Below are 24977 nucleotides of genomic sequence, written 5' to 3'. Positions count from 1 at the left end.
GCTCTTGACATAACTTAATGATGGGAATTTTGTTGTGCCTTAGTAGTGAAGTGCATCAACTCCAATTTATGGAAATATAAGACTGACTTAGGTTGTTTATAACCTGGTACACATTTGTCCCCTGACCATCTCCTCCTGGGACCCCCATCTCCTGTCCAACCCTCCTGCTCCTTGTCCCCTGACTGCCCCCTCCCGGGACTCCTGCCCCATCCAAACCCTCTCTGCTCCCTGTCCCGACTGCCCCACCCAACCACCCTGTTCCCCATCCCCAACCGACTGCCCCCCAAACCTCTGCCCCCTACTCCCTGTCCCCTGACTGCCCCTCTGGAGCTCCCAGCCCCTTATCTAACCCCCTGGCCCCACTACCATGCCACTCAAAGCAGCATGTCTGGCAGCAGCACTGCCCGGCAGGAGCCAGACAAGCTGCTGCCCTGCAGGAACTCACAGCCCAGCCACCCACAGCGCTGTGCCTATGGGGGAGGGGCTGAGGGCTAGCCTCCCCAGCCAGGAGCCAGGCCCTGTAGGCTGGATGTGGCCTGTAGTTTGCCCACCTCTAGTCTATGCTAACTGGCAACAGTGCACCAACAGCGAACTCTGGCACCTTCCAGGGCTGTTGCCTGCTGACACTTCCTTTCCTGATAGCACCATACCTAAAAGATTGGCAGTAGGCTATGCTTATGATTTTTAGATCTACATATTATAAGACTACAACCAAGGCTTATTAATTTAGTACAATTTACAAACTTGCCTCCAATTAAATCTAATTATTGTTCCTGCTGAGAAGCAGAAATCCAATTAACAGGTAAAGTTTCTATTTCTGTACTCTTACTAAACTAGTCAAGATTGGAGGATAAAAAAAAACAACAATTTCAACATTAGAAAGTTGCAACAGATTTCTTGTCATGGCTAAGGGAGAAATTCTACTCTAGTACTATTCACTTTAGAAACCAAATTCCACAAGTATTCTCTCTCAAAAAAGGTGAGTTAGATACCACTACTTTACAGACATTCCTGCAGATACATCTTTCCACCCAGGAAGGAAGCCAATGTCTTGGCAGAATACTTAACCTCACACTCCACAGAACTTTCCATTTACTTAATCAACCTCTTGTATATATTTCTTAAACAATTTCAGCTAGAGTAGTTTTAGTGTATACTACCTCCACGGAGCAAGCAGACAGATTCAGCTGTCAATGGACTTTTCTGACATCTAAAAGTATCATTGCCTGAATTTAAAGAAAAGTTGCACCGAAGACTGGAATGAAGAAGTCCTGATTAGACCAACAATATCACTATTGGATATTGAGACCTATTAGGACATTATCGAAGACATCAAGAAGTTGAGGCAGGAATAGAAGTAGCACTTACATACGAATCTGGCAGAAAACGTGCAGCTCTCTCAGACAGTATAATGATCAAGTTACAGAACCTCCCAGTAAAAGAACTCTGACATTAAAATCAAAGATGAGGGCAAGAGGAGCTTCATATTACCGACAAAGGACCATGCTAACGGACAAGAGGAGGAAAAGCATTTAAAAACAGACCCAATCGGCACAGCTATTCCAGAAGAGTTAGAGACAACTCACTCAACCAACTTTCGATAACTTCCTTTTATATACGCCAAAAAAATAATTCCAGCCCATTCCATCAGACTCTATAGATCTCAGATATCCTTTTAATATTGTTTTTATAGGGCAATATGCCCAGTCCCCTGAAACACAATTTCTAACTTCAGCTCCCTTTAAAATGCTCATTTGAGCACTGAGAGCCCAGGTGACCTATAGTCAAGGAGATTAGGGTCTTGGAGACAGACAGGAGGGATGAGATCTGTCAGCAGCAAGAAGGTCAAACCAAGGCTTTATAGAAAGGCCTGGGTACTCCGCAGCAACCTGAATTCTACTGCAAGGCTGCTTCATTTAATTTTTTAGAGTTATGAGTTTAACTATGAAACTGAACACAATCAGAACTATGAACAGTCTCCTTCCCCAAGTTATTTAGTATTGAATTCCATTTATTTTATGCAGTTCCCAGTTCTAGTTTGACATGCTGAAGATTCATATGAACTGTGCATCATATAAGTTGTCAGGGTCAAGACCGAAGGTTTGGATAGTTAAGCAGTGAACAAATGGAGCTTTTGGCATCTGAGAACATGTAGAAGGCAGTTCAGGACTATGGGATGAGAATACTAGCTGATTTTTTCTGCTAACATTATTTAGCAAATTAGTTATGTTTACGTTTCAAGTTACTTTTCGTCACCATATCAACAAGGCAGTTCACCATCTTCACAGCTATTGTTTCATGGTATCTGCACACTCGAAGACCGCACTGCATCAGTTTACATGGTTCATATTTTCAAGTTTCTAACCCATAAGGCTGTGAAAATAAACAGTTTTCAAAAATGGACTTTGAGGCTCAGTTTTGCAGCAAAGGCTGTGTTGTGATCATGGAATGAATACCTGTGTCCCTGCCTCAGTCTTAATTATTCCAAGAAATTCAAAACAGGAAACGAAGTATGGAACCCATTCCTCAGCAGAGAGTATCCAAAGAGACATCCTCTGGTTCTATAAAGTGTCTGCAGAACACACAAAACAGAGTGCAGTCTACTACAATTAATTTAAGTTAGATGTGGTATCGTGGATATTTTTGCCACCTCCAGGAATACTCTTAAGTTTTGAGTTGCACGTAACTGACCTGGCACCTACTAGTTCATTCAGACTTACTAGTCCCACACCGGCCCTTGCTAAGCCCATCTATGCAATCCGTTCAGTAGAGGGAAAAATTGCGATATATTGTGCTCAGCGCCTGCCACTTAGGTAGCTGACTACTTAAATCATTGTGGATATCTCAGTGAAAGCTTCTGCTCAGTACAGAACAGTAGTCAATATGAACAAGACGTTAGGATTGCATGGGAGAGATAATATAATGCATTTATAAACACTGAAGGGATGCATATGCCTTTAAAACTCTTCTAGTTTGGTTACCGCACTGCAGAAATAGGAACTACAGAGACGTACAAGAAAGAAATAGGAACACTTTTGGTGTAGGTTTTGGAATTTCTGCTTCAGTTAATATCTTTGTTGTTGCAGGGGCATTAAACCAATGATATCGGCAAGAAGAGGGTCATAATACCACCAGAGGACCATACTGAGGGACAAGAGGAGGAAAGCCATTTAAGAACAGATCCAATCAGAGAAGGGGCCAGTCAGAAGAGATATGAATATTAAATAATTCTATAAATGTTTTACTCTGGCTGACAGTCATCAGCCAAAATACAGGAATTTCCTAATACAGAGTTTTGAAAAAGTGTCTTATTAGTATGATCAATACATCCAAGAAGTGCAAGGACTGTACACTCCCCATTTCCCCCCCAAACTGTATAGTTACTCATCTCTGAAGCTCAGACTGGCTAAGAAATCCATTTCAGTACTGTATTATATAATTTACAGTCCTCCATCCCCACCCAGCACTAGCAGGCAATTGAAATTCTCATTTGTGTAGCACGGATATACATCACATCATTCAGGAGACGAAGCCAAAAAAATTAAAAAAAAAAAAAAAAATGACCTAGGTTGAGAGATTAACGATACAATTCCGTCACTGAGGTAACAGATTCTGTGACTTTCTGGGACCTCTGTGACTTCTTCCAGGCAGGGCTAAAGCAGCTGTCAGCCCCAGGGCTGCTGCAGCAGTGGCCCCAGGGCTGAAGCAGCGGCAAGGGTTAGGCCAGCCCCACTAGGACCAGAGCAGTGATGAGCCCCAGGGCCACCAGAGCAGCAGCTGGGATTGGGTCAGCCCCATGGGGCTGGAGCAGCTGCCAGAGGTCATCCCCCAGCAGCGTTCTGTTAGTTGTCCCCACCAGGATATTTTTACTAAAAGTCAGGACAGGCCATGGACTTCCATGAACTTTTGTTTATTGCCCATGACCCATCGACTTTTTTCTAGTAAAAATATCTGTGACAGAATCTTAACCTTAGAGAGTATGCACGTAACTCAATCACAGTTCAGAGATTTTTGCTAGATTAGTATGGCCCCACAGCAACAGTAATTTAGAGAGCAGAATATGTAAATTTATGCTAAAGAACAGCAACTCTCCACCTATAGTACAAAGAGTAGTTGAGGATGGATGATTTGTCATAGACACTTTAGTCGCAAAAAGCCTCCTTGCTCCCCACTGTCCACACAGGATTTCCTTTGTTTACTGACACCCTGTGCCAGATGTAAAGAGAAGGTCAAATTCTAGTACAGAGGGTGAAAAACAAAGGCTGAATCAGACATGTTGAAACAGAATTTCTCCAAGCCTATGCTGAGGCTATATTTTAGGCCAAGAGAACCTTCCTATCAGCTTCTATTGAAGATATCAAATCCCACTAAGGGCAGTGAACCACTTCAGTGTCAAGGGCCTACAACCTACCACAGAACTCAACCCAAGCACTCTGAAGGAAAAATCATCCTATTTTGCAGAGATCACACACACACACACATTTGGAAAAAGTCATCTTAACTAGCATAGATCTGCTCCTCCATGCCAGCCAATGAACACCCAGCCTGCATTCCCAAAATACTGACACCCTAGATAGGTCTTGGATAGACCTATGAATCCAAACCATGCCATTCCTAGTTGGTGAATGGGTCATGAACAGAAGACCCCATTCAGGGAAGAAATCTTCCCCTTCAAAACACACACTAATTCAATAGTGAAGAAATTCACCCTGGATCCATCATTTTAATTAACTACTGTCCAGGATCAAACCTCTGAGCTTGCTCATATATTGAAGGAGTTAGCCAAAAGACTAATTACAAGCTCATCAACAGTTTTTCACAAAATGCTGCTGTCCACTAAAGAGGAGTAGTAGGGATTATGGGAAAATATGCTAAAATACTTAAATCCACCCTTCAGAGATGCACCCAAAGAGGAGTAATCAGAAACTATACCTCTGCCACTTGACCCCTCACCTGTAAAGTCCCACGTGGATCAATTCTCTTTCCAGTCCTATTCAACATGTACATGCAGCTGCTAGTCTTACCATAGACTCGAGTGCCAGCAATATGCAGATAACATGGATTTACTCATCCATCCCCATGTACAATTATTACACTCAAAACAGTTAAAACATTAAAGGTTCCAAAGTCAAGCGCTGAAAAGTTAGGAAATTCCAGAATTAAGGCTGCCTATGAAGCCTTAATTCCACCCCTTTGTGTGTAGGCATTATGAAACAGTCTTCAATTACTTGTTCATATACTGCCCCCTTATCCCCGAGGTTCCCTACCTCAATGCACAGAATGGACCCAGAATGGGAGGAAAGAGAGCTGTGTAGCGAAAGGCTTAGTTGCCAGAGCCCTGCTTCATTTGTTGCAAAAAGTTGGAAGGTGTATAGCTCTTATATAATGCTTTTCATTTGTGGCTCAAAAAGAGCTTTACCGAAGAGGCCAGTATCATCATCATCTCCCTTTTACATATGGGGAAACTGAAGCAGAGGAAAATGAAGAATGCACATTGTATTACATGACTAGTCTAGCATCCCATAGGAACTCTGTGGCAGAGGCAAAGATAGAATCTAGTTCTTCAGGGTGGCATTCAACTACCTTAACCAGAACCATCCTCTTCCTGCAATCCCCTGCCTCATCTCTCTTCCAAGAGAGATGGTGTGATCTAGTGGATAGACTAGATTAAGTCAGGATATGTGGGTTCTGTTCTTGGCTCTGCCACTGAGCAGCTGTGTGCCACTGGGCTACTCACGTCTCTTGGTGCCTCTGTTTTCCCATCTGCCTTGCTGATTTAGGGGGAATGACAGGGTTAAAAATCTAGCTCATACCTATGGCTTCTTATTGGTAGAAGTTACAGGAAAGACAAGATGGTGCCTATGAGTTGCTACAAAAATAGTGCCATGGGACAAGTTTCTTACACTAAGCTATTTTGTCCATGAAATGGCATCCCTCTATTTAAAACTACTAAATAAAATGGAGTAGCATTGGAAAATTAAAATATAGTAAAGGGAGGGAATATGCCAACCTTGAAGAGGAGTGTCTGAAATACCTGGTCTAGATTTTGACCACGGTCTCTAAGGAAAGTATGTGAAACCTGATGTTTATACCACCAGACCATCCTTTCCAACAGGACCTGAAAGCATCATTGCTACTGTGGGTACCAATTGTGACTTTCAAGTTAGCTTCTCAAGAAAAATATTTAAAACACTCCCCTACCCTACTTGACACTTCTTATAAAAAGATCCTCCCATCCTCTCTGGGTTGCGTAAAAAGCAGTAAAGCTAAGATAGAGGAGCTGCTCCAAAACACACTGTTTTTCTAATCTGCAGGTGATCAGAAAACAGCAATTTTTCACAGAACTGATCACCCCTAATTAATCTTCTCAGTGCTCCAGTGAGTTAATATCCATTTTCTTTGTGAAGAGGAAGGAGGTTAAGTGACTTACCCAAAGTCACACAGCAAATAACTATCAGTCTGATAGTTTAACCTAAACCACTACTGCAAATCTTGCAAGTCAGACAGCCTTTGTGTAATATGGGCCTGATACCACCACACCATTTCACAACACATTATCTGAGAGAGATGACACATGTAATCACAACTGCCCCATTTTTAAAAGGCAGCATAATTAAACATTTACAGCAACTTGAGAATCACAGATCTGGGCCTGTTTCCAATTTTGTCATAGTTTCAGTGCCTTTGGTTGCATGCCTAAGTGCCTCAACTGCCCTATCAGTACAGTGGGGACCGTACATCAGTTTATGCCATAAGCTGGTGTGTGGTTTCACTAAATAAGCGTGAGAGGGTAGGAAATTAAGGGCAGTTGTTGGAATAGAGGTGGACAGAATTCTGGCCCCCTAGCCCTGTTCACATTCTCCTAGGCCAGAGCTCTTGAAGCGTGTAGGATCAACATCTTCAATAGCCTCATGGAAGCATGATGATCCATAACTCCCCTTGAGCAGCTAGCTACTGGCACTGATTACATGAGTACTGTTTGTAAACTACTACTGTATTTAGCAGAGGGGGGTTGTTGTTGTTTTTTAAAAAAAAGGACAAAGATTTCTCAGACCAACTATTTGTGCTCTTCACTGATTTTTTTTCCCCACCCATCTATTTCAGTTTCTCAGCTGGAAACAAATAGACCACACGATCAACCAAGGCTACGTCTGCACTACTGCGGTAAGTCGACCTACGCTACACAACTCCAAATATGTTAACAACATAGCTGGAGTTGACGTTATCTTAGGCTGAGTTACCACAGGGCCTACACTGCACGGGGGAGGTGGGTGGGGTGTCGACAGCAGAAATGCTCCTGTTGACTTACCTTACTCTTTTTGTCAGGGGTAGAGTACAGGGGTCGACAGACGAGAGATTTGCTGTCAATTTGGAGGGTCTTCACTAGACCTGCTAAATCAAACACTCATAGATCAATCTCAGAGAGTGTTGATTCTGCCTGTAGTGTAGACATAGCCCAAGTGTTTCCAAAATGCACTCCCCAAGTGCTCTGTAAGCCAGGGGTCTACAATCTAGAGTTAAGGAACCTGTAGCCTAAGCTAAAAAGCATTGTGGTTGGATGTTCAATAGCAGCAGCATGAGGAGGATCCCTTTACTAGACTTGATGTTTCCCAGAAACAGCTGGAAATGGGTGCTGTCCCATTTGAGTAATTTGGGGGACTAAGGAAGTTGTGTGTAAAAGAGTCATGCATAGTACTCCAAATATAAATAATGCTGTGAAGTTGTACAAGATTTGCTGTGCATGGCTGAAGTGAATTTTTTAGTAGGCCAAACATTCAAGACATTGGTCAGTGAGGGCTATTCCCAAACATACTTACTATTTTTAAATAGCAAGACTGACAGAAGGTTGACCTTTTTTTTAAAAAAAAAAAAAAAAGGTACCTATGAGAGGATGCCAGCGCTCAAAAATTTCAACTTGAAAAAGCGATGCTTCAGAAAGTTATGACTCCTTGAAGACAGGTGGTTAGGACAGGAACACTTAGAGTACTCCTTATAGTTAAGGTTGCTTAACACCCTCACTGAGCTAAAGCTTGTGTGTAGAAACTTGAATTCATTAACATTTATGATGAACAGAGTGATCCTTGGATAGAAGTATTAATATTTAGAATAGTACTGAGTAGGGTGGATAAAAATCGATTTTCTTTTAAGACAAGGGATTTTTTAATCTAAATATAATTTATTTTTTAAATAAATGTACGTTTAGGCCTTAACATAGGATATCGTTTTTCAATTTAATCTGTTAATGTCATTTAGTAGAAGTACAAAACATTCTGAAGTGTATGGCAGCAAACCACTAAACTGGTGAAAGTCACAGGCTAAGCTCCTGGAACCAATCTGCTGCTAAACCAGCATTTGACAGCATTGGCCTCTTCTGCAGGTGCAGAGATAATATTTTCTTCATTTTCATTTTTTGAACAAGTCATTGACCTGAACTAGTTGAAAGTTAAATAACCATTTGGGGGTTGAAAAATCAGAAAAGCTTGTTTTCGTTTTCCAAACTGGCAGGGACCTGACAGGGTCCTTACACATCACCCCACTGGGGTTTTGAGAGAACAACACTCAAATCAGGTTCAGTCACTCCAGTAGGGGCACTCTGTAGTACTTCAGCAGTGATGAATTCTCAGCCTTCCTTCCAGCTGAGTCTTTCTGAATACTTCCTACCTTCAGAGAACCGTGGGACAAACAAAACTCAGGAGTAGCAAAACCACCCAACAACGAGGAGAAGAGACACAGATAGCTCAAATGGGAACACTAGCCTCTCCTCTCTCAGAGTCAGAATTCAAGTCCACTGAAGTTATAGAATACAGCACCCCTTATTCTTAAGGGAGTTGGATTTTTTTTTTTAGGCAAGCTTGTAGGCTCTGCTCACCACGAGGCCTCTTCCTGGGAGGTGGGAAGCTCATCATTCTGCTCCCTCACACAACTGCCCTTCCTCATTGAGTTTTCCCCTTTTAAATGCCTCCTCCATTCCTGGCATGACTTGCAGGTGCAGAAGGGCAGGGCTACTCCAAACCAGAGCAGTTCCTTAAACCTTTCCAGGTTAGTGCAAGGTTTATACACCTCCATCACACAGACTATGAATAAAAACTAATTGTGCAAGGGTGCAATCTACTAGTTTTAAAGCGTTGGAGGACAGAATGACCAGAAAGCATCAGTTCAACTAACTACCTACAGAAAAAATAAATAGTTCAGGTAAACTGTTTAATAAATCAGTTTTAAACACAAAACTTGCTTTGATAAACTTTATTCTTGTGTCCATTACAGTTAAGGTACATTTAATAAAATAATTAAATGCTGTTTTTGTGCACTGTTAATCGAGTTTTACTTCCCTTCAGAAAAGAGCTTGACAAAAAAATATATATATATCACATTTAGTAAATAAGTACTTCATTTTTAACATACTAAAGTGTAAATATTAACAATCTGATGAAGTGAGATTTAGCTCACGAAAGCTTATGCTCAAATAAATTGGTTAGTCTCTAAGGTGCCACAAGTACTCCTTTTCGTGAGTACAGACTAACACGGCTGCTACTCTGAAATCTGAAGAAGTGTACACTAAGCTATATAGTTGCTTAAAAATGTGTGTGATGTATCATCCTGTTAGCAAAAAAGCACCAAGTTTAAAATAAAGGTTATATTCAGTTGCAAATCAACACATCCTATAGGTTGGTAACCAGTAAGAATCCAACCTCTCTTTAGGAAATTAAGACGTACAAATCCAAAACAATAAAAATCAACTATTTAAAGAAAGGTTGCCTGCTTGCTGATTTAAACCAGATTAAAACCCAGTGATTAAAAAAAACAAAACCCCACAGCCACTCAAAAAACAAAACAAAACCACACACACACACACACCCCCCCCATCAATCCACCCTTGTACTCAGGACCCCATCTTGTACCTCAGGATTGTATCCCACAATCCTGCAGCCATAAAATATTTAGACTAAACCACCCATGGCTGCTCTGTTCTAGAATCCAAGCCCTCACCCTTTTTTTGTTAGAAACAATGGCTGTGGAGAAGCATTCCAAATGTAAAGTTAACTAAAGCAGCATTGTCTTCCTGCATTTACTGGCAACGTGAAATACTATTTCTAAAGAGGTTAAACTAACCCATTCATCTGAATTCGTTTTATTTCAGAGTTAATATGCAAATTTCAAAATCAGCATGATTAGTTATATCACTGACTATTTTAGCCTAAGTCTCCCACTGGTATGTTTATCCCAGTATCCCAGACCACCTCCCCTGAAGACAAAAGCTCCAGCTTCCACAACATCCTCTATTCAGTTGTCAAAACTTCCAGTTCTATTTCCACTTCTTTCTCTAACCCCAACACCTACATGCTGATGTGGAGCAACTTAAAATTAAGACAGTATTTAGTCTATAATGACTAGTTCATATTTACAAGACATGGAACTGCAAGACTGGTAATCTAATCTGGATTGTCCTACTAGACCAACTGCTTAAAGATGAAACAGACATCTTCAGAGTGAAGAAATTTATGTACGGGAATGCCAAAGCATATGTGCACTCAGTTCTTGCAGGGCACTCTACAGTGTAGATATACCTTTGTTAAGGAAGCAGCTGGAATCAACACTTGTGATTGTAGCAGTAGGGCAATGGTTCTCAAACTTCATTGCATTGCGACCCCCTTCTGATAAAATTACATGACCCCAGGAGAGGAGACTGAAGACTGAGTATGCCTGAGCCCTGCCAGCCAGGGTGGTGGTGAGGGGGGCCAAAGTCCAAGCCCCACTGCCCCGGAGGGGGGGCGGGGGGGAGGGAGGGGAAGAGAAGGAGAAAGAGCAGGAGGCCAAAGCCCAAGCGCAAGGGCTTTAGCCCCAGGCAGAGGGCCTGTAACCTGAGCCCTGCCAGCAAGGGCTGAAGCCCTGGGGCTTGGGCCTGGGCCCTGGACCCCAGTAAGTGTAAAACAGCCCTGGCGACCCCATTAAAACGGGCTTGCAACTCACTTTGGGCTTGCAACTCACAGTTTGAGACCCGCTGAGCTAGGGTCTATAATGAAAAGGGAGGTGGTGAGAGGGGAGGAAGGAGACAGCATAGAAGACATTAACTCTAGAGCCAAGCACTAGCATCAGCACAGGATGTGTTTAACTTGCCCTACCCAGCTTTGTACCAGCACTGATTCCTAGTATCATGGGTGTGTTCCCACATATCTGTGTGAAGCTGGATGGTCTGCTGAGGGCAAGAACAGCACTACTGCACTGGAACTCATGTGTAACAGTAGCATTTGGTATGGAGAAAAATACTAAACACAAGTCTTCTAGGTATTTCTTTCTGCCACTGACTATGTGACACCAGCACCCTTTCTTGAGAGGCAGAAAAAGTGATAGGCCTCCACAAAGAAGCTTGCTGCATCAAGTGACACCACATTAGATTTTTATGGCTCTTAAAAAGTTACACATTTGATTTCTAGAGGGGTTTATTATTCTCTGAATATGCTTAAGTAGTGCAGTTATACTATGACTATACAATTTGATCTTTCTAGTGCTGCGTCATTCAGTGCACACATGATACATGGAGATGTGTGTTCACGTTTGATATCTCCCAGCTGGGAGGGGGAAAAAAGCACGAAGAGTCTACATGCTTAGGAAAGCAAAAGCAGCTACCTCAAGGCCATGGCAACAAGTTTTACTACAGAAAAGCAAACCAACTGAGTCAACCCAATAGTAGAACAAAACAAAAAACCCAACCAACAACTTTGAAAGACATTAATTGGAGTGTTAACAGCAAGCAAGATTAAACAAGCAATATTTGGGGAAGGAGTACAGGACTGGTAGATGGAGCACAAGTGATAAGAAATTCGTTTTTAAAGCAGTCAGTCATATGACCTACTATGTAGATTTCCATTTGCCATCACATTGGCTTGACTTTGCAACAAAAGCCATTAAATAGGAGGGGCATGACAGCAAGTGGGTTTTTGTTAAAGACTGACAGCGCTCAGAGCTAGGAAGGACATGAAGGAGACAACATAAGGTGCTGGAGGAAAAGACTATTTAATAATTTGACAGTTGAGACAAGTGAAATGACTTTAGGAGCTGTGCAACAACTGTTTTTTGGGTTTGTTTGTTTTTTTATTTAAATACATAAAGTTTTGGCTTCATGGAGGCAGGAACATTTTTTTAATTTCTACTATTACTAACATTAGTTCAGCTCCACTGGTGTGAGCATTATTGGGAGCTCTACTATAGACAGGATGCTAGGTGGCATGAGTAATTGTAGGAATGCTAGTGTAGGCCAGCTACCAATCATTATGTCCGGCTCCTAACTGGTCTAGATGGTGGCTAGAACCATCTTATCTATACTAGAGCTGCCACCAGTGGGAAGTATATTTAGCGCAGAGAAAGGTCTAGACCTGAAATGCTATCTGGTAAAGCTCCTCATGCCCAGACCTCACACTTTCTTCCCACAGTGCTAAATACATGATGAGGAATACAAATGCAGACACAACCTGTTTTAAAAGTTGAAGTCAGTGTTACTTATCTGTTCAGTACTAGAATAAAAGCAGAACTACAAATATATTGCGTTATGTAAATACATTCTTAACTTTTGATTAAACTGCTACACCATAACAACTGCGGTATCTAGAAAAGTGTTACTTCTAGAATAGTTATTCCAGAATAATGGTAAGAAGTATCCCAATTAGTTCAGAAAGTAACCTAGTAGACAAATTGTGCAACTATTTTTCAACCAGCCAGCACAAACCTTAAAAGGAATATTTTAATCCATTTAGCCTATCACAAACAATAGTAATTAACATTAATAGTTAATGAAATATAAAATCAGTTTAAGTAATGAGGATATGCTTTCAAATTTATTCACAGATGAAGGGTGAAAATCTGACGATTGGGGAAGAGGGCTAAACATACCCAAGAAACTTCCTGGTTCAAGTAAACTAGGACCTGTTACTGTATCTACAGTGTGAACATCAAGTGATACCAGATTAATTCTAACACTGTTCCAAACAAGATTCCCATCTATGCACTTTAGAACTGGCTCTAAAGGCTGAAGTCTTTGCTCTGACCAAGGCTTAAGTACATAGATTTTAACCAGAGAGACTATTTGGAACATTCACTCTAAAGTGATACTGAAGATCAAGGATGTGTCTAAAAGTGTGCATGATTTGGCAAATATCAAATCACTCCCCAAAATTCCTATATCCTAGCAAATAAGAAACTAACTCTAATACAACAGGCAGTATCGAAAGAATAAACTGATCTGAAGTCCTAGGAACAAACATTTATGTAAAAGAGAAACTGCTTGCAAAACCAGAAGTTTTTCCTTAATTTAAGAAAAAAGGAGCCAGGGTTTCAGGTTCTTGAATAAAAAGACAAGCTTCAATACTTGCGCTCTCCCACCTATATATTTCACATTAGATAATGATTGACATAATCTATGCGTAAACTCGGAAGGATTAGATTTTTTTTTGGTAAATGTTGATTTCATTATACAATCAATCAACAAAAAGTTTATAGATAGGTAACAGGAAAAATGCCACTTGAGAACTTTGTTTGACTTAAGAATAACAACTTTGTATATTTTGACACGTGATACAACAATTTATGTTTTAACAGCCTACCTACACCTAATGGCAAATTTATCATTGACTAGTTTTGACTATTAGACCAGAGACTGTCCACATGCTGTAGTATTAAGGCCTTCTATTAAGCTCCAATTCAAAAGCCATACCACAAAAATCATCATATTCCAGGGAAGGTACACAATCATCCACCTCAGGCAGGGAAATCCTGTTTTTGTTTGCCAAGCTTTTCCATACACAAATTTGATTCCCCCTCCCCGCCATCCCCCACTAACTTGACCCTCACCCTGAAAGCTAGTGGCATGATGTAAACCTTCATTCCCTGTTACATGAAAGTGAACTTTCTAAATTATTTCTACCAAAATAATTTGTAACAATCACAATGTTTATCCTGTTTTAGTTACTAATCCTAGCTAATTTTCATCATCAGATTATTTACTGGAAGATACCTATTACTCTACCCTATTGCCTATGCAGGGCTGTTCCCTGTAGTACAAGTTTTACTGCTTTGTCTCAAGTGGCTTAAGTGATGTGGCTTATAATACTTTGCTTAAAGAGATGTCAGTTTAACAGCTGCAATTTAAGCCAGAAAAAGCTTCTTGAAAATGAGGCCTATTTTCTTTAAATGCCACCATATTATTTTTATTTGTGCCCTCCTGTATCACCCTAAATAATTCTTCTCCATCACTGGTATTAATTTATAAATACCTGAAAGGCAGTCATACCCACACACCACTTCTCTCCAGTTGCTGTTTATCCCATTAGTACACATCTAATTTTTTCCTCAAATCAATACCCACCTCCCTATCTTCCAATCTCACTCCCATTTGCTGATATCTTTGTGACAAAGATGAGTCCATAGATGAATGCAGTATTCTGGGTGCCGTGTCACCAAGATAATACAGAGATGTATTATCATCACCTTCCCTGCTCCATGACTTGACATATGTCTGCAGATGCAGCCCAGGAACTAAAAATACCACCATGCTGTATTACATTATGTGTGTCTAATTTACTGCCCATTACCCTCAAATGCTTATTAACACACTAGTATTTTACCAATTTCTTGCTTTGAATTAGTTTTGTTTCCACACACCCGCACCCTTAGATGTAGGTCTGCATTTTCCCCAGAGATGAATTTAGTTTTAAGAGTCTGTATATGAGATGTGTTGATTTCATGAAGTAGTCGTCCACACTGGAAATCAAACTGGAGCTAAAATGGATAAACTGCCACTTAATTAACATGTTGAAATGTTACCCATGTTTCACTGCTACACTTTGGACAAATTAAAAAAAAAAGTTATTCTTGTTCAAAACAACACTTCAAATGAAGAAAGCCTACTCTGGCTCAATCTCTTGGAGTCAATGAAACCAGTAGGCTTTTCCTTAAACATTAAACTAAACTAGAGTTAAAATTGGAGCGAACTAGTGTCAGGAACTTATGTAAATCTGATTAAGATACAGGACATTATTTTCAAATAGCTTTTGTATCACAGTGGTGAGATCAGTAAGATTCACATTAAGTCTCACCTTCCCTCCTGCCTCCCCCCTCCAAAAAAGAAAAAGGTCAGATTGAAAGCAGGCATTCAAGGAGGATGTGAAATTAAATGTCTGTCCAGCCATTTTTATTTGTTTTGCTCCCTTCATTTACTTGCCTTTACTCTGTCCGTGTGCTTGGTTCTACATTCAAGCAACCTTTGAGCTTCACAACTACACAAACTACTATCCCTTCACAAACTGCTATCCCTAAAAGCACACTATGTTTAGCAGACCTTAGATTGTAAGAAGTAGTACATGGCACTATGATTGATAAGAACTATGTTAATAACATGAACATAAGACTAGCCATACTGGGTCAGATGAATGGTCCATCTAGCCCAGTATCCTGTCTTCTGCCAGTGCCAGATGCTTCAGAGGGAATGAACAGAACAGGGCAATCATCAAGTGATCCATCCTAAACCTCTGACTGCCAAAAGCTGGGCCTGGATGATGGGGACACCCAGAACATGGGGCTGCGTTCCTGGCCATCTTGCCTAAGAGCCACTGATAGACCTATTCTCCATGATCTTATCTAATTCTGTTTTGAACCCAGTTATACTTTTGCCAGGTGATGCTGCAAAGGTCAACTAGTTCCACAGGTTGACTCTACGTAGCGTGAAAAACTTCCTTTTAATTTTAAGCCTGCTGCATATTAATCTCATTGGATGACCCCTGGTTCTTGTGTTATGTAAACAAATAACTAACACTTCCCTATTCACTTTCTCCACACTATTCATGATTTTACAGATTTTTATCAGACCCCCTCCCTTAGTCTTTTCTCTAAAATGACCAGTCCCCGTCCTTCTAATCTCTCCACGTACGGAAGCTGTCCCCTAATCCTAATCATTTGTTGTCCCTTTCCAATTCCAATACATATTTTTTGAGGTGGGACAACCAGAGCAGTATGCAGCATTCAAAGTATGGCTATACCATGGATTTATGTAGTGGCATTATATGTTGTGTCTTATCATCGATCCCTTTCCTAATGGTGTCTAAAATTGTTAGCTTTTTGGACTGCTGCTACATGTTTCAGAGAACTAGGACTCCAAGATCTGAGTGGTAACTGATCATTTTGACCCTATCATTGTCAATGTACAGTTGGGATGTTCTCCCGTGTGCATTACTTGGCACTTAACATTGAATTTCATCTGCCATTTTGTCACCCAGTTTTGTGAGATCCTTTTGTAACTCTGCAGTCAGCTTTGGACTTAACCATATGTGAACACTGCCACCTTATAGTTTACCTCTTTTTCCATATTCCAACATATAAAATTGTACTGACCTGCAGTCAATCACCAATCTCAAGGAATATCAACAATATGCCTATTCCTAAGAGTCTAGTGCCTGTCATTTACAGGCAGCCTTAGGAAAGTTTTCTAACCCCCCCCCAGCCTTTTTTTTTTTAGTCACTATATTGAAATACGCTCATTTTCACCTTTACACTTACATGGATACAATACAATAAAAGGGAATTTGTACAGTCAGTAAAATGTACATATCTTTAGAACAAAGAACATCTTGCTTTCCAGAAATTTTTTTGGAAGAATTCACAGTGAACCTGGAATCGGAGATTATGTGGAATCAGGTGACTGACCAGATACCTCAGCCTCCACTTTCAAATACCAATACTTTCTGGAACCCCATGTTCAAAACCCAAGGAGGAGGACTTAGCCCTTCAGTCTTCTGAGGGAGATAATTGCAGAAGACTGAATTTTACTGTGTATTGAGTCTTCTGGATAAGACCTTAGAAAAGTACTCCTGTCTGTTCAGCATGGACATTAAGAATCCTTCACCCCACCCCCACCAAATGTACAAGCATCCTTTACTAAAGACAACCCTCTTCTCACTATTGTAAAATTTTGTTGCTTGCAGATGTGTTGCCTCCCCTCCACCCAAGAAACAGACAACAGCTATATTATTAGCCACCAAGATAATGTGTCATCTTGTAAGCTGTAGGAACTGAACACCTGTTAAGTTAACAAATGTGTGGATACAGTCAGATTCAGAACTTTGCCTTCTGGTGTAAAAATAAATAAATAAAGCTATTACGAAGTTTCTAATTGAATACTAAATGCCAACAGCTCTACCAGACAATACTTAACTAGCTTTCCAAGCACTAATTAACCATATCTGTTTGGGGTGATGGGGAACAGAGAAAATGATGCATGGCTCAAAAGATTAAAATATTCGTTAAGTACAGTATTTGCAACACCGTCTCATACTACATTCAAATGTTTTCAGTAAGCATGTCTTGAACTGAAGTCAGCCACTTTGTGCTTAGTTTTCCAATAATCTTGATAGCACTATTAATTAGCAGTAGTATCAATCCTCCTCCTTATACACATTAAAAATATGGCTGAATTCTGTACTGGGTGATATGCAAGAGATTAAGGTCACTGGTCTCAGTAAGCACATTGCAAAAAATTGCTACTAGACTCCCTATCCATAGACAATTTGGTTATGTGTGCTAAAACATGAGTTGCCAGATGGAAGTAAAGACAATTCCACTAATTGCACATTTGCATAGCCAAAGCAGCCAAGTTCTTTCAACCCGATAAGAAAGGGCTATTATATGGCAGGATGGAAAAATATTTGTCCACACAAAACTGATTGCCCCAATCACCTGAATATCATTCATTTAAAGAGACTAGTTAACTAAGTCATGCTCTTAAAACTGACAGCACATTTGATATCATAAAGAAACATTACTAGAAATGTTCTATTTACAGAATACTGCTGCTTTCAGGTTTTATAACTGGCTTTTGTTTCATGATTGTCTTTGGCAGAATGTTGTTTTTATCAGAAACAGATGTTTATTCTCAAGCGTGAGAAGTGAAGATACTTTCCTACCATAGGAAACACAGGACTTCATGTAAAGTGCAGAAGCTGGGAATTCAAGGAAGAAAGGGGTACCTAAAGACTAAGCCCATGCCACTTTCAGCTTTTCCAGATAGCAATAGCTAGCTGATGGCTCTTGTAGGAAAATCCTCAAACATGTAACTGATTCATAATACTACATGTAGAGCAGTATATCAAGAGTTAGTTCATAATAAAATTTACTTCAAAACATGTAGACAAAGCTAAGACTCCTTAACCATGAAATCTTATTATAACAGTGCCACTGCCTTCCTTGAGCAACAGCAGAACCAGGAAAGGACAGTTACAGTTCAGGTCTACTACTGCTAAGTAATCTACAATGGACACATACTTGGATATCATTCCTGCATCTCAAATAGCTTTACAAAGAAGGTAAATATTGGCCCCATTATATAAGTAGGGAAACTGAAGCAGAGAGGTGACATGATTTGCCATGGGATCCAGTACACCAGTGGCAGGTGTTAAACTAAGGAACAGAATCCAGGTCTCCTAAGTTCCTGTCCAATTGACAGTGCACTGTATTACACTGCCTTCATAGTAAGAGCCCACCTTACCCTACCCCAAAAATGCCTCTTGAGATTTACAGGGCTCTATTGGCCTCAATTATGTTTACTGGTTTACAGAGGTGTCTTCGGAATCTGTGTATAGGTGTGGCATCACTGAAATAGCAGAAACAAAAGATATATCTTTTAGAATGTTACAACGTAAATAAATTATGACAAGCAGTACCCACCATTTAATAGGTTTCTTAGGTGGTTATAAGTTACGTTACTTAGCCTTTAGAATCTTTAATCCTTAGTTGTTACAGCATATTGTTTAGCAAAACTACCAAAGCTGTATTTAGGGCCCATCTACCCTACAAATACAAGCTCCTGAGCCACAACATATAGTACAGAGACATTCTAGCCACGTTCCCAACTAAACTAGATAACATGGTTTAAGGGTACAACTGTTCTATAGTCAGATTATCTTACTGGTTCTATTAGTAGTGTAAATAGGCCTCAAAGTCTTAAGGATCTGACAACTAAACAGAGGCAAGCAAGAAAACTCAAAGCTGATTTTTTTAAACCTTTTCTGCCTAGACATTGCAATATATCACCCACTGTTTAGAGGCTTTTGCAATTCATGTTTTGTTATCCAAGGCTTTGCATCTTAGATACAATTAGACATTTCCTTGCTTTTGAAGATTCATCAGACTAAATGTTATCTTAGTGTGCTTTCAGGGTCTAGTTTTGAAGAGATAAATAATCCCGTCACAGAAACAAAACACTGGCACCTAGCCTGTGGTCCCTGGCTGGAGTAGTACTTAATTGGTTCCATTCTTTCCTCTGAAAGAGGAGCATTAGCTGATCTATAAAATCCTGAAAATTCTGGGGTCTCTGCTGTGATAAAGCTGTCAATATGGTGTCTTAAACAGCTGTTTGTTCATAGCCCCTGAATGTTAACCATCTTGAGGTTTGAGATTATGCTTTCTCGGGAAGAGCGACAGCGATGTAAACTCATTTCTCAAGTTGGTCTGACAACCACTGAGTGAAATGATGAGACAGCCCATCTCTTTTCCTCAGGCTTCTAAGGATGGGAGGCTTTGTGGGTGCAGCAAGTTTTGGAGGATGCGTTCTTTCATTTTATACAAGGAACATAAATGTACGCACACCTGAATCGCATAGCTGAAAGCCTTTTAGAAATTTAGTAAGTGTGGTAAATAAAAGTTAAAGCTTACCACAGTTTGTCAGACCATTTTGAATACCACTTAGTAATAAGTTGTCGCAATAGACTGCCTTATTTACAATATTTACTCACTAAAATATTGCTTTTAGGCTCATTGTACTCATCTGACAATTTTAGCCTTTTAATATGTTATGCTTAAAGTTAAACAAGCTGTCACTTATCAGACTTTAAAAAACTCATTAAAAATATAAATATTGAGAATTCAGTTGTCTTTAAAAAGACAGCCACCAAACCTCAGAACTCCTGGGGAGGAGAGGGGAAAAAAGGAAAATAGGGCACAAAGTGGAAATAATGACCTCCTTAATTACAAGATTGTTAGCGGCTGCTTGACTTATACATATTTCTACCTGTACACATGCAGAGACAAACCAAATCTTATTCATTCTGAGGACAACTCCTTCATTTTTTATTTTTAATTTAGTTTTTAAAGTTTCTCTCTCTTGTGATAAAGGATTTGGCTGTGTGTTTCAATTCAGTATCCCTTATTCAAGTTGCCTTGTCAAAAGATGACAGCCCTGAGAACTCCATGAAACTCAATATTTAAGTATAAACGTAAGCTTATGCTCTCAAATAGAGAAATTCAGAGAGTCACCCTCTTAAAGTAAACTTTTATGATGTGGCCTTAAATGCAGTGTATCAATACTGCTGCTGAACAGGATGAAGAAAGACGACTGTTTACACTGAAACTCACCCTGAATTAGGATGATTAGTGGATGGTTGCACATATCAAAACCACCCTGAAAACAAACCGAACGCACTCTAAAAGCATTTCCAAACCGTATGCCAGACTTACGAGGTGAATTTAGGCCAATGCCAAGCTCTCATTTCTTTCCCCTTGTATAAATGCGACACAATCGAGCCGCACATGCAGGCCTCTCTCTCTCTCCATTTCAGGCAGGACCTTTGTTCCATTCGTTGATGTTTTTCCCTCAAAGCCCGTGACACGACTTTCCACTTTTCCCCCTATTATTTTCCGGTTCACAGTCTAGACTTTCAGACTCCCGATCCCTTAAAACACCCAACTGCGGAGAAACGCGATGAGCCAGTGCATTAGGAGGCGGGGGGAGGGGGAACAATAAAAAAGTTGAACAGCAGGAAGATGGGCCTGCAGGTCTGGTAAAAGCCCCGGCATCGGTTTGTTTACCAGCCCCAGACAGCCAGGGCAGCAGCTAGGAAGGGATCGGCGTGAGTAGTGCGAGCACCCCCCCACACACAAAAATCTTCACGGCTCCCCAATACCCAGCCACTCTCACCGATACAGTATCACGGGACTAGCAGTAAGGGGGGTGACGGGGGAAGAGAGAATTTACGTGTGAGCATTATGCAAACAGACGGCAGGACCAAGGGACTGGTTACTTCACTGAAAGCAACAAAAATTAAGAGAGGAAAAAAAGGGGGGGGAAATCAGCTCTGAACCGATGCGGGTAGAAATAATCCTCTCGTGGGTAGTCAGTATTGTAACTCGAATCAACACCCTCTCCCCTCGCCTGGGAAATATGGACGGCGGCTGATTATTTTGCCTTTTCTTTCTCCGACTGGGTTTTTGTTGCTTTTATAAAAAAGGTGACTCGATAGCGCCTTAAAAATAAGTATAACAACAACAACAGGGAAAGGGGGTTTATGGGGGGAGGCAAATACAAATCTGGTTCAGTAGCGTCGACCCTGACACTAGCCTTTTGTATTAGCAACTACCCAGGCTACAGAGCTAGTCGTAGCTGGTGCGGAGAAGAGTCCTCCACCTTGGGGCTCCAGGCTGTCGGGAGCATTGTGTGAGGTAGGGATTGGGGGCAGCTTCTCCCCCTCCCCCCCTTAATATTTTGGGGGTGGTGAGGGTGCATTGAAGTCAGCTTCCAGTGGCTGCTTGGCCATTTTGTCAGCTCCATTTCTACCACCTCCACCCCCTCATCCCTTCCTCAGTGAGGCCTCACCACCAGAATCCCATTATTAAACCCAGGGCCCTCTTCGCCCTTCCACCCCCTTGGCCTCTCCCGATCATTACACCTCCTCCCAGGCCCCAACACTCACTCCCCCACAAACAATGCCTGGGATGGCGCTTCTCCCCTCCCCCCTGCCCCGGGAAGGGCAGCTGAGCTCATACCGGGGGTGACACAACGGGCCTGACCAAGCCAGCCTAGGGCAGTTGAGGAGGCCCAGCGCCCCACTCACATCCTCAGTGCCTAGGAAAAGGGAGAGGAGCCCCATGTACCTAGTTTGTCCCGATGCGGCCTCCGCAGACGCTCCGTGCCACCCTAGCAGCAGCTTCCCTTCCCTTCAATTATCAGCTGAAGCCGCAGCACCGACCAGCGCGCCGTCCGCTTCCGCAGCCGAACCCCTTCCAGTGGCACAGGGGGAGGCTGGGGACTACTTTACCCCCCCCAACGGGGCCCGCAGCCCCTACCCGTCCCCCCTGCCTAAAGGCGCTCCCCCTGCCCGGCTGGCCGCCCCCCGCGAAGTCCGCGGACCGGCGGTTTGCTCGTCCTGCTTCCCTGCGCTTCCAGGCGTTTCTTGGCCTACCGAGCGGTATCCTTCCGCCGGGGTCGTCACCCCTGGGTCCATGGAAGTATTTCCCCTCAGGTCAGCGGGGCTGGAGGAACGGTTTTTACCAACTAAGCGGTGTATAGGACCCTCCTCGCCGCTGGGGCGAAGACCCCGCTGGCCTAGAGCGTTAATATCGACCCGGCTCCTTTAAGAGGGGGCTGGGCTCCCAGTGACCTCTCGTGATGCCCACCCCTTCCTGGTTGCCATAGTCACCTCTTGCCAGCGTCCCAAAATGGCGTCTCTACTGGAGGAGAACTTGTTTGAGACCCGCGCGCAGGCCCCAGCCCCCAGCAAGGACTTCTACCAGCTGATCGTCACCCAGAAGGAGGTGGGTGAACGAAGGAAGGAGGTCCTGCCTGTGGCCTCCGCCAGCGCCCCCATCCCACTGCCAGCTGCCCACCGGGCTGTTGCTGCTCCGACTCGCACGCAGATGAGGCAACTCAACGGGCTGTCGGGGCAACCCGCAGCTTGGGGATGGTCCACGGATCTGTCACCGGTCGGGAATCCAGAGGGGGGCCTGGCAAAGGCCGTTGACTAGGAGTCGGGCAGGCGGGTGGGGAAACACCACCAAAGGTTGGTCCAGAGGGACGGAGGGCACGTAGGATTCCTAAGCGTCACTGAAACGTGCTTGTGAATGTATGGAAAAGCATTGCCTGGGGGAAAACTCGCTGACCAAGTATCCGGGGAGGTGGGGGGGGGGGTGTATCATCACTGAATGGGATCTGAGTAGTAGTGCACGTAAAGCATGTGAGATCTGGGGATCCACTACGCGTTGGAAAGTATCCCCAGTAAGAAATTCAGGGGTAAAATAGGAAAGTCACCAACTGAGTATGAAAAAGTGTTGCAGAGTGATGATTCAGTAACCTTGAAAACATTCCACAGTTGCATGAGATACTGTGACCCTGAAAAAAAATACAGAACAAATTAAGGGACCTTCAAAGACTGTCACAAATAAGTGATCCAGTGATTAGAGAAAACAACACAATGCTGAGAAAAGTCACAATGCTTTTCCTAAGGAAAAGCAAGTTTTAAAGGAGCTGGAACAAACAATTTACAGGCAAATCACTAGTTTTCCATTGAAATATCCTGCCAGGAAGGTGAAGTGAATAGCTAAGAAGAATTAATCTGCCTGTCCTGGGACAGGAAGCCAATACATTTTCATAATCTTACAGGATAATACATGTCAAGACACTTCTTTGGCAGGTTAGTTAGAATTTTATTTCTCTGATAATGTCCAGAGGTGGTTCAGAAGAGTGTTCAAAATAATCCTGAGTGAGATTTTAAGTGTCTTATTGAAACGTACTGCAAAATCCTTTATCACAAGAGTAAGACTGATGCCTTAAAACTGCTTTAAAATTAATCTCCAATAAGAGAGTCGCTCCAGCAAATGATGGGACTACTTTCCGCTTCTTTAAAGATGTACTTCAGGTTTGTTTCATGTTTACCCTAAATTTGACTAGGTTTGATCTTGAAAGTAAAGGTATTGCATGGAGAGAGCAGGTGCAAGATATGAATACTGAGCTCTGTCTCAGGTTGTGTGTATCAGTTTTAATGTTGTGAGATTTCAAAAATAATATGCTAAGTGAGATTTTAATGGTCTCATTAAAACACCTAGCCAAATTTTTTGTCACAAGAAGGAGATACTTTTTACATGTCATTAAAACTAATCCAAAACGACAAAGATGTCTTCCCTCCAATCGGGTGAGAGTCGGCAGGCCTGTAAAATAAGCAAACCAAAATTGAATCTATTACTCCAAAATGAATAGAATTCCAAGCTTTGATCTTTATGTCCCACATGCTTTTTTTTTATTAGTTTCCTTTTAAAAGTGCCACTATAAGTAATTGTTGGTTGTTTTTTTCCCCAATGAATATGAAAGTATACTAGTCAACAGTAGTAACAAAAATAGTTAAAATTTCAAAAGTTTCAGTTACTTCTTTCTGAAAAATTCTGTTTTGAGGCTGAAATTTCCACATTGGGTGTCTGACTAAGGTGATTTTAAAAAAAATGTTCATTACATTCTGCTATTTTTAAAATATATATATATTGTTGCCCCGTTATGACATGAGCACTTTGGCAATATTTGGCCCCCTGAGAGTTGTTTCAGTTGGGTAGAGAAATTGATGATGGAGTCAGGTATTTCTTTGATGTAACCTGTTTATTCATTAGGAATGTACAAATTCCTGTTTCTCTAAACACAGCAGGAATTAACCAGCAAGACAGTTACTTTGCTCACAATTCCAAGTCCCTTTCTACCCAGCACTTAGCACAAAAAGCGCTCTCTTGCTCACTCACTCTCGACTTTTTCTCAGGGCCATGCTCCAACTGCTTGTTCTGCTGTCTTCTTTTCTGTGTCTGTTTCTATGGTGTTTATCACTGCTTCCCTGTAACACACACCACTTGAGTCCAATCAAACCCTGCCCCAAGATCACAGAGGGACCTCCTGCCACATGGCTAAAACCTACTCCAGCCTTGGGTGTGGCTTTATTCTGGGCAAAGGCCCCTATCGTTTCATCCATCTATTCTATAAAGTAGCTCAATTGTTCTTTACATTTTTCCCAAAATGAAGGGCAGCTGTTAATATCCGGCAGTTTCAATGAGGTTTAACCCAACCCATAACAATATCTTATTTTAACCTCTATTTTTTTCACGTAGATATCCTGAAAAGAACTTCAGGTAGATTTTTTTTTTTAAAGGCAGTGGTTTGGTAATTCAAACTGAGGCCAGATCTTGTAAATATT

The 24977-nt window shown here is 41.7% G+C and overlaps 2 protein-coding genes across 10 annotated transcripts in view; one reads left to right on the top strand and one right to left on the bottom strand.

The window, feature by feature from the left end:
- Positions 1 to 22400, bottom strand: part of TRIP12 (thyroid hormone receptor interactor 12) — a 150797-nt gene extending 128397 nt beyond the window's left edge. For 5 of the 9 annotated variants that reach the window (XM_073359822.2, XM_073359821.2, XM_073359828.2 and 2 more), the window contains exon 1: positions 21907 to 22099. The gene's annotated coding sequence lies outside the window, so the exon portion shown is untranslated. Of the gene's footprint in view, positions 1 to 20493; positions 21025 to 21906; positions 22105 to 22214 lie in introns of those variants that run through there. The other 4 variants (XM_073359825.1, XM_073359832.2, XM_073359829.2 and 1 more) reach the window with 4 other exon arrangements.
- Positions 22285 to 24977, top strand: part of FBXO36 (F-box protein 36) — a 71933-nt gene continuing 69240 nt past the window's right edge. Inside the window, exon 1 of the mRNA XM_073359833.2 lies at positions 22285 to 22566. Within this exon, the coding sequence (XP_073215934.1) occupies positions 22471 to 22566 (96 nt within the window). The 5' untranslated portion in view covers positions 22285 to 22470. The remainder of the gene's footprint in view (positions 22567 to 24977) is intronic.

The sequence above is a fragment of the Lepidochelys kempii genome, chromosome 9, assembly GCF_965140285.1.
Source record: "Lepidochelys kempii isolate rLepKem1 chromosome 9, rLepKem1.hap1, whole genome shotgun sequence".
NCBI classification, from domain to species: Eukaryota; Metazoa; Chordata; order Testudines; family Cheloniidae; genus Lepidochelys; species Lepidochelys kempii.
Note: the sequence above shows the minus strand (reverse complement) of the source record. Positions and strands in the feature narration are given on the sequence as shown.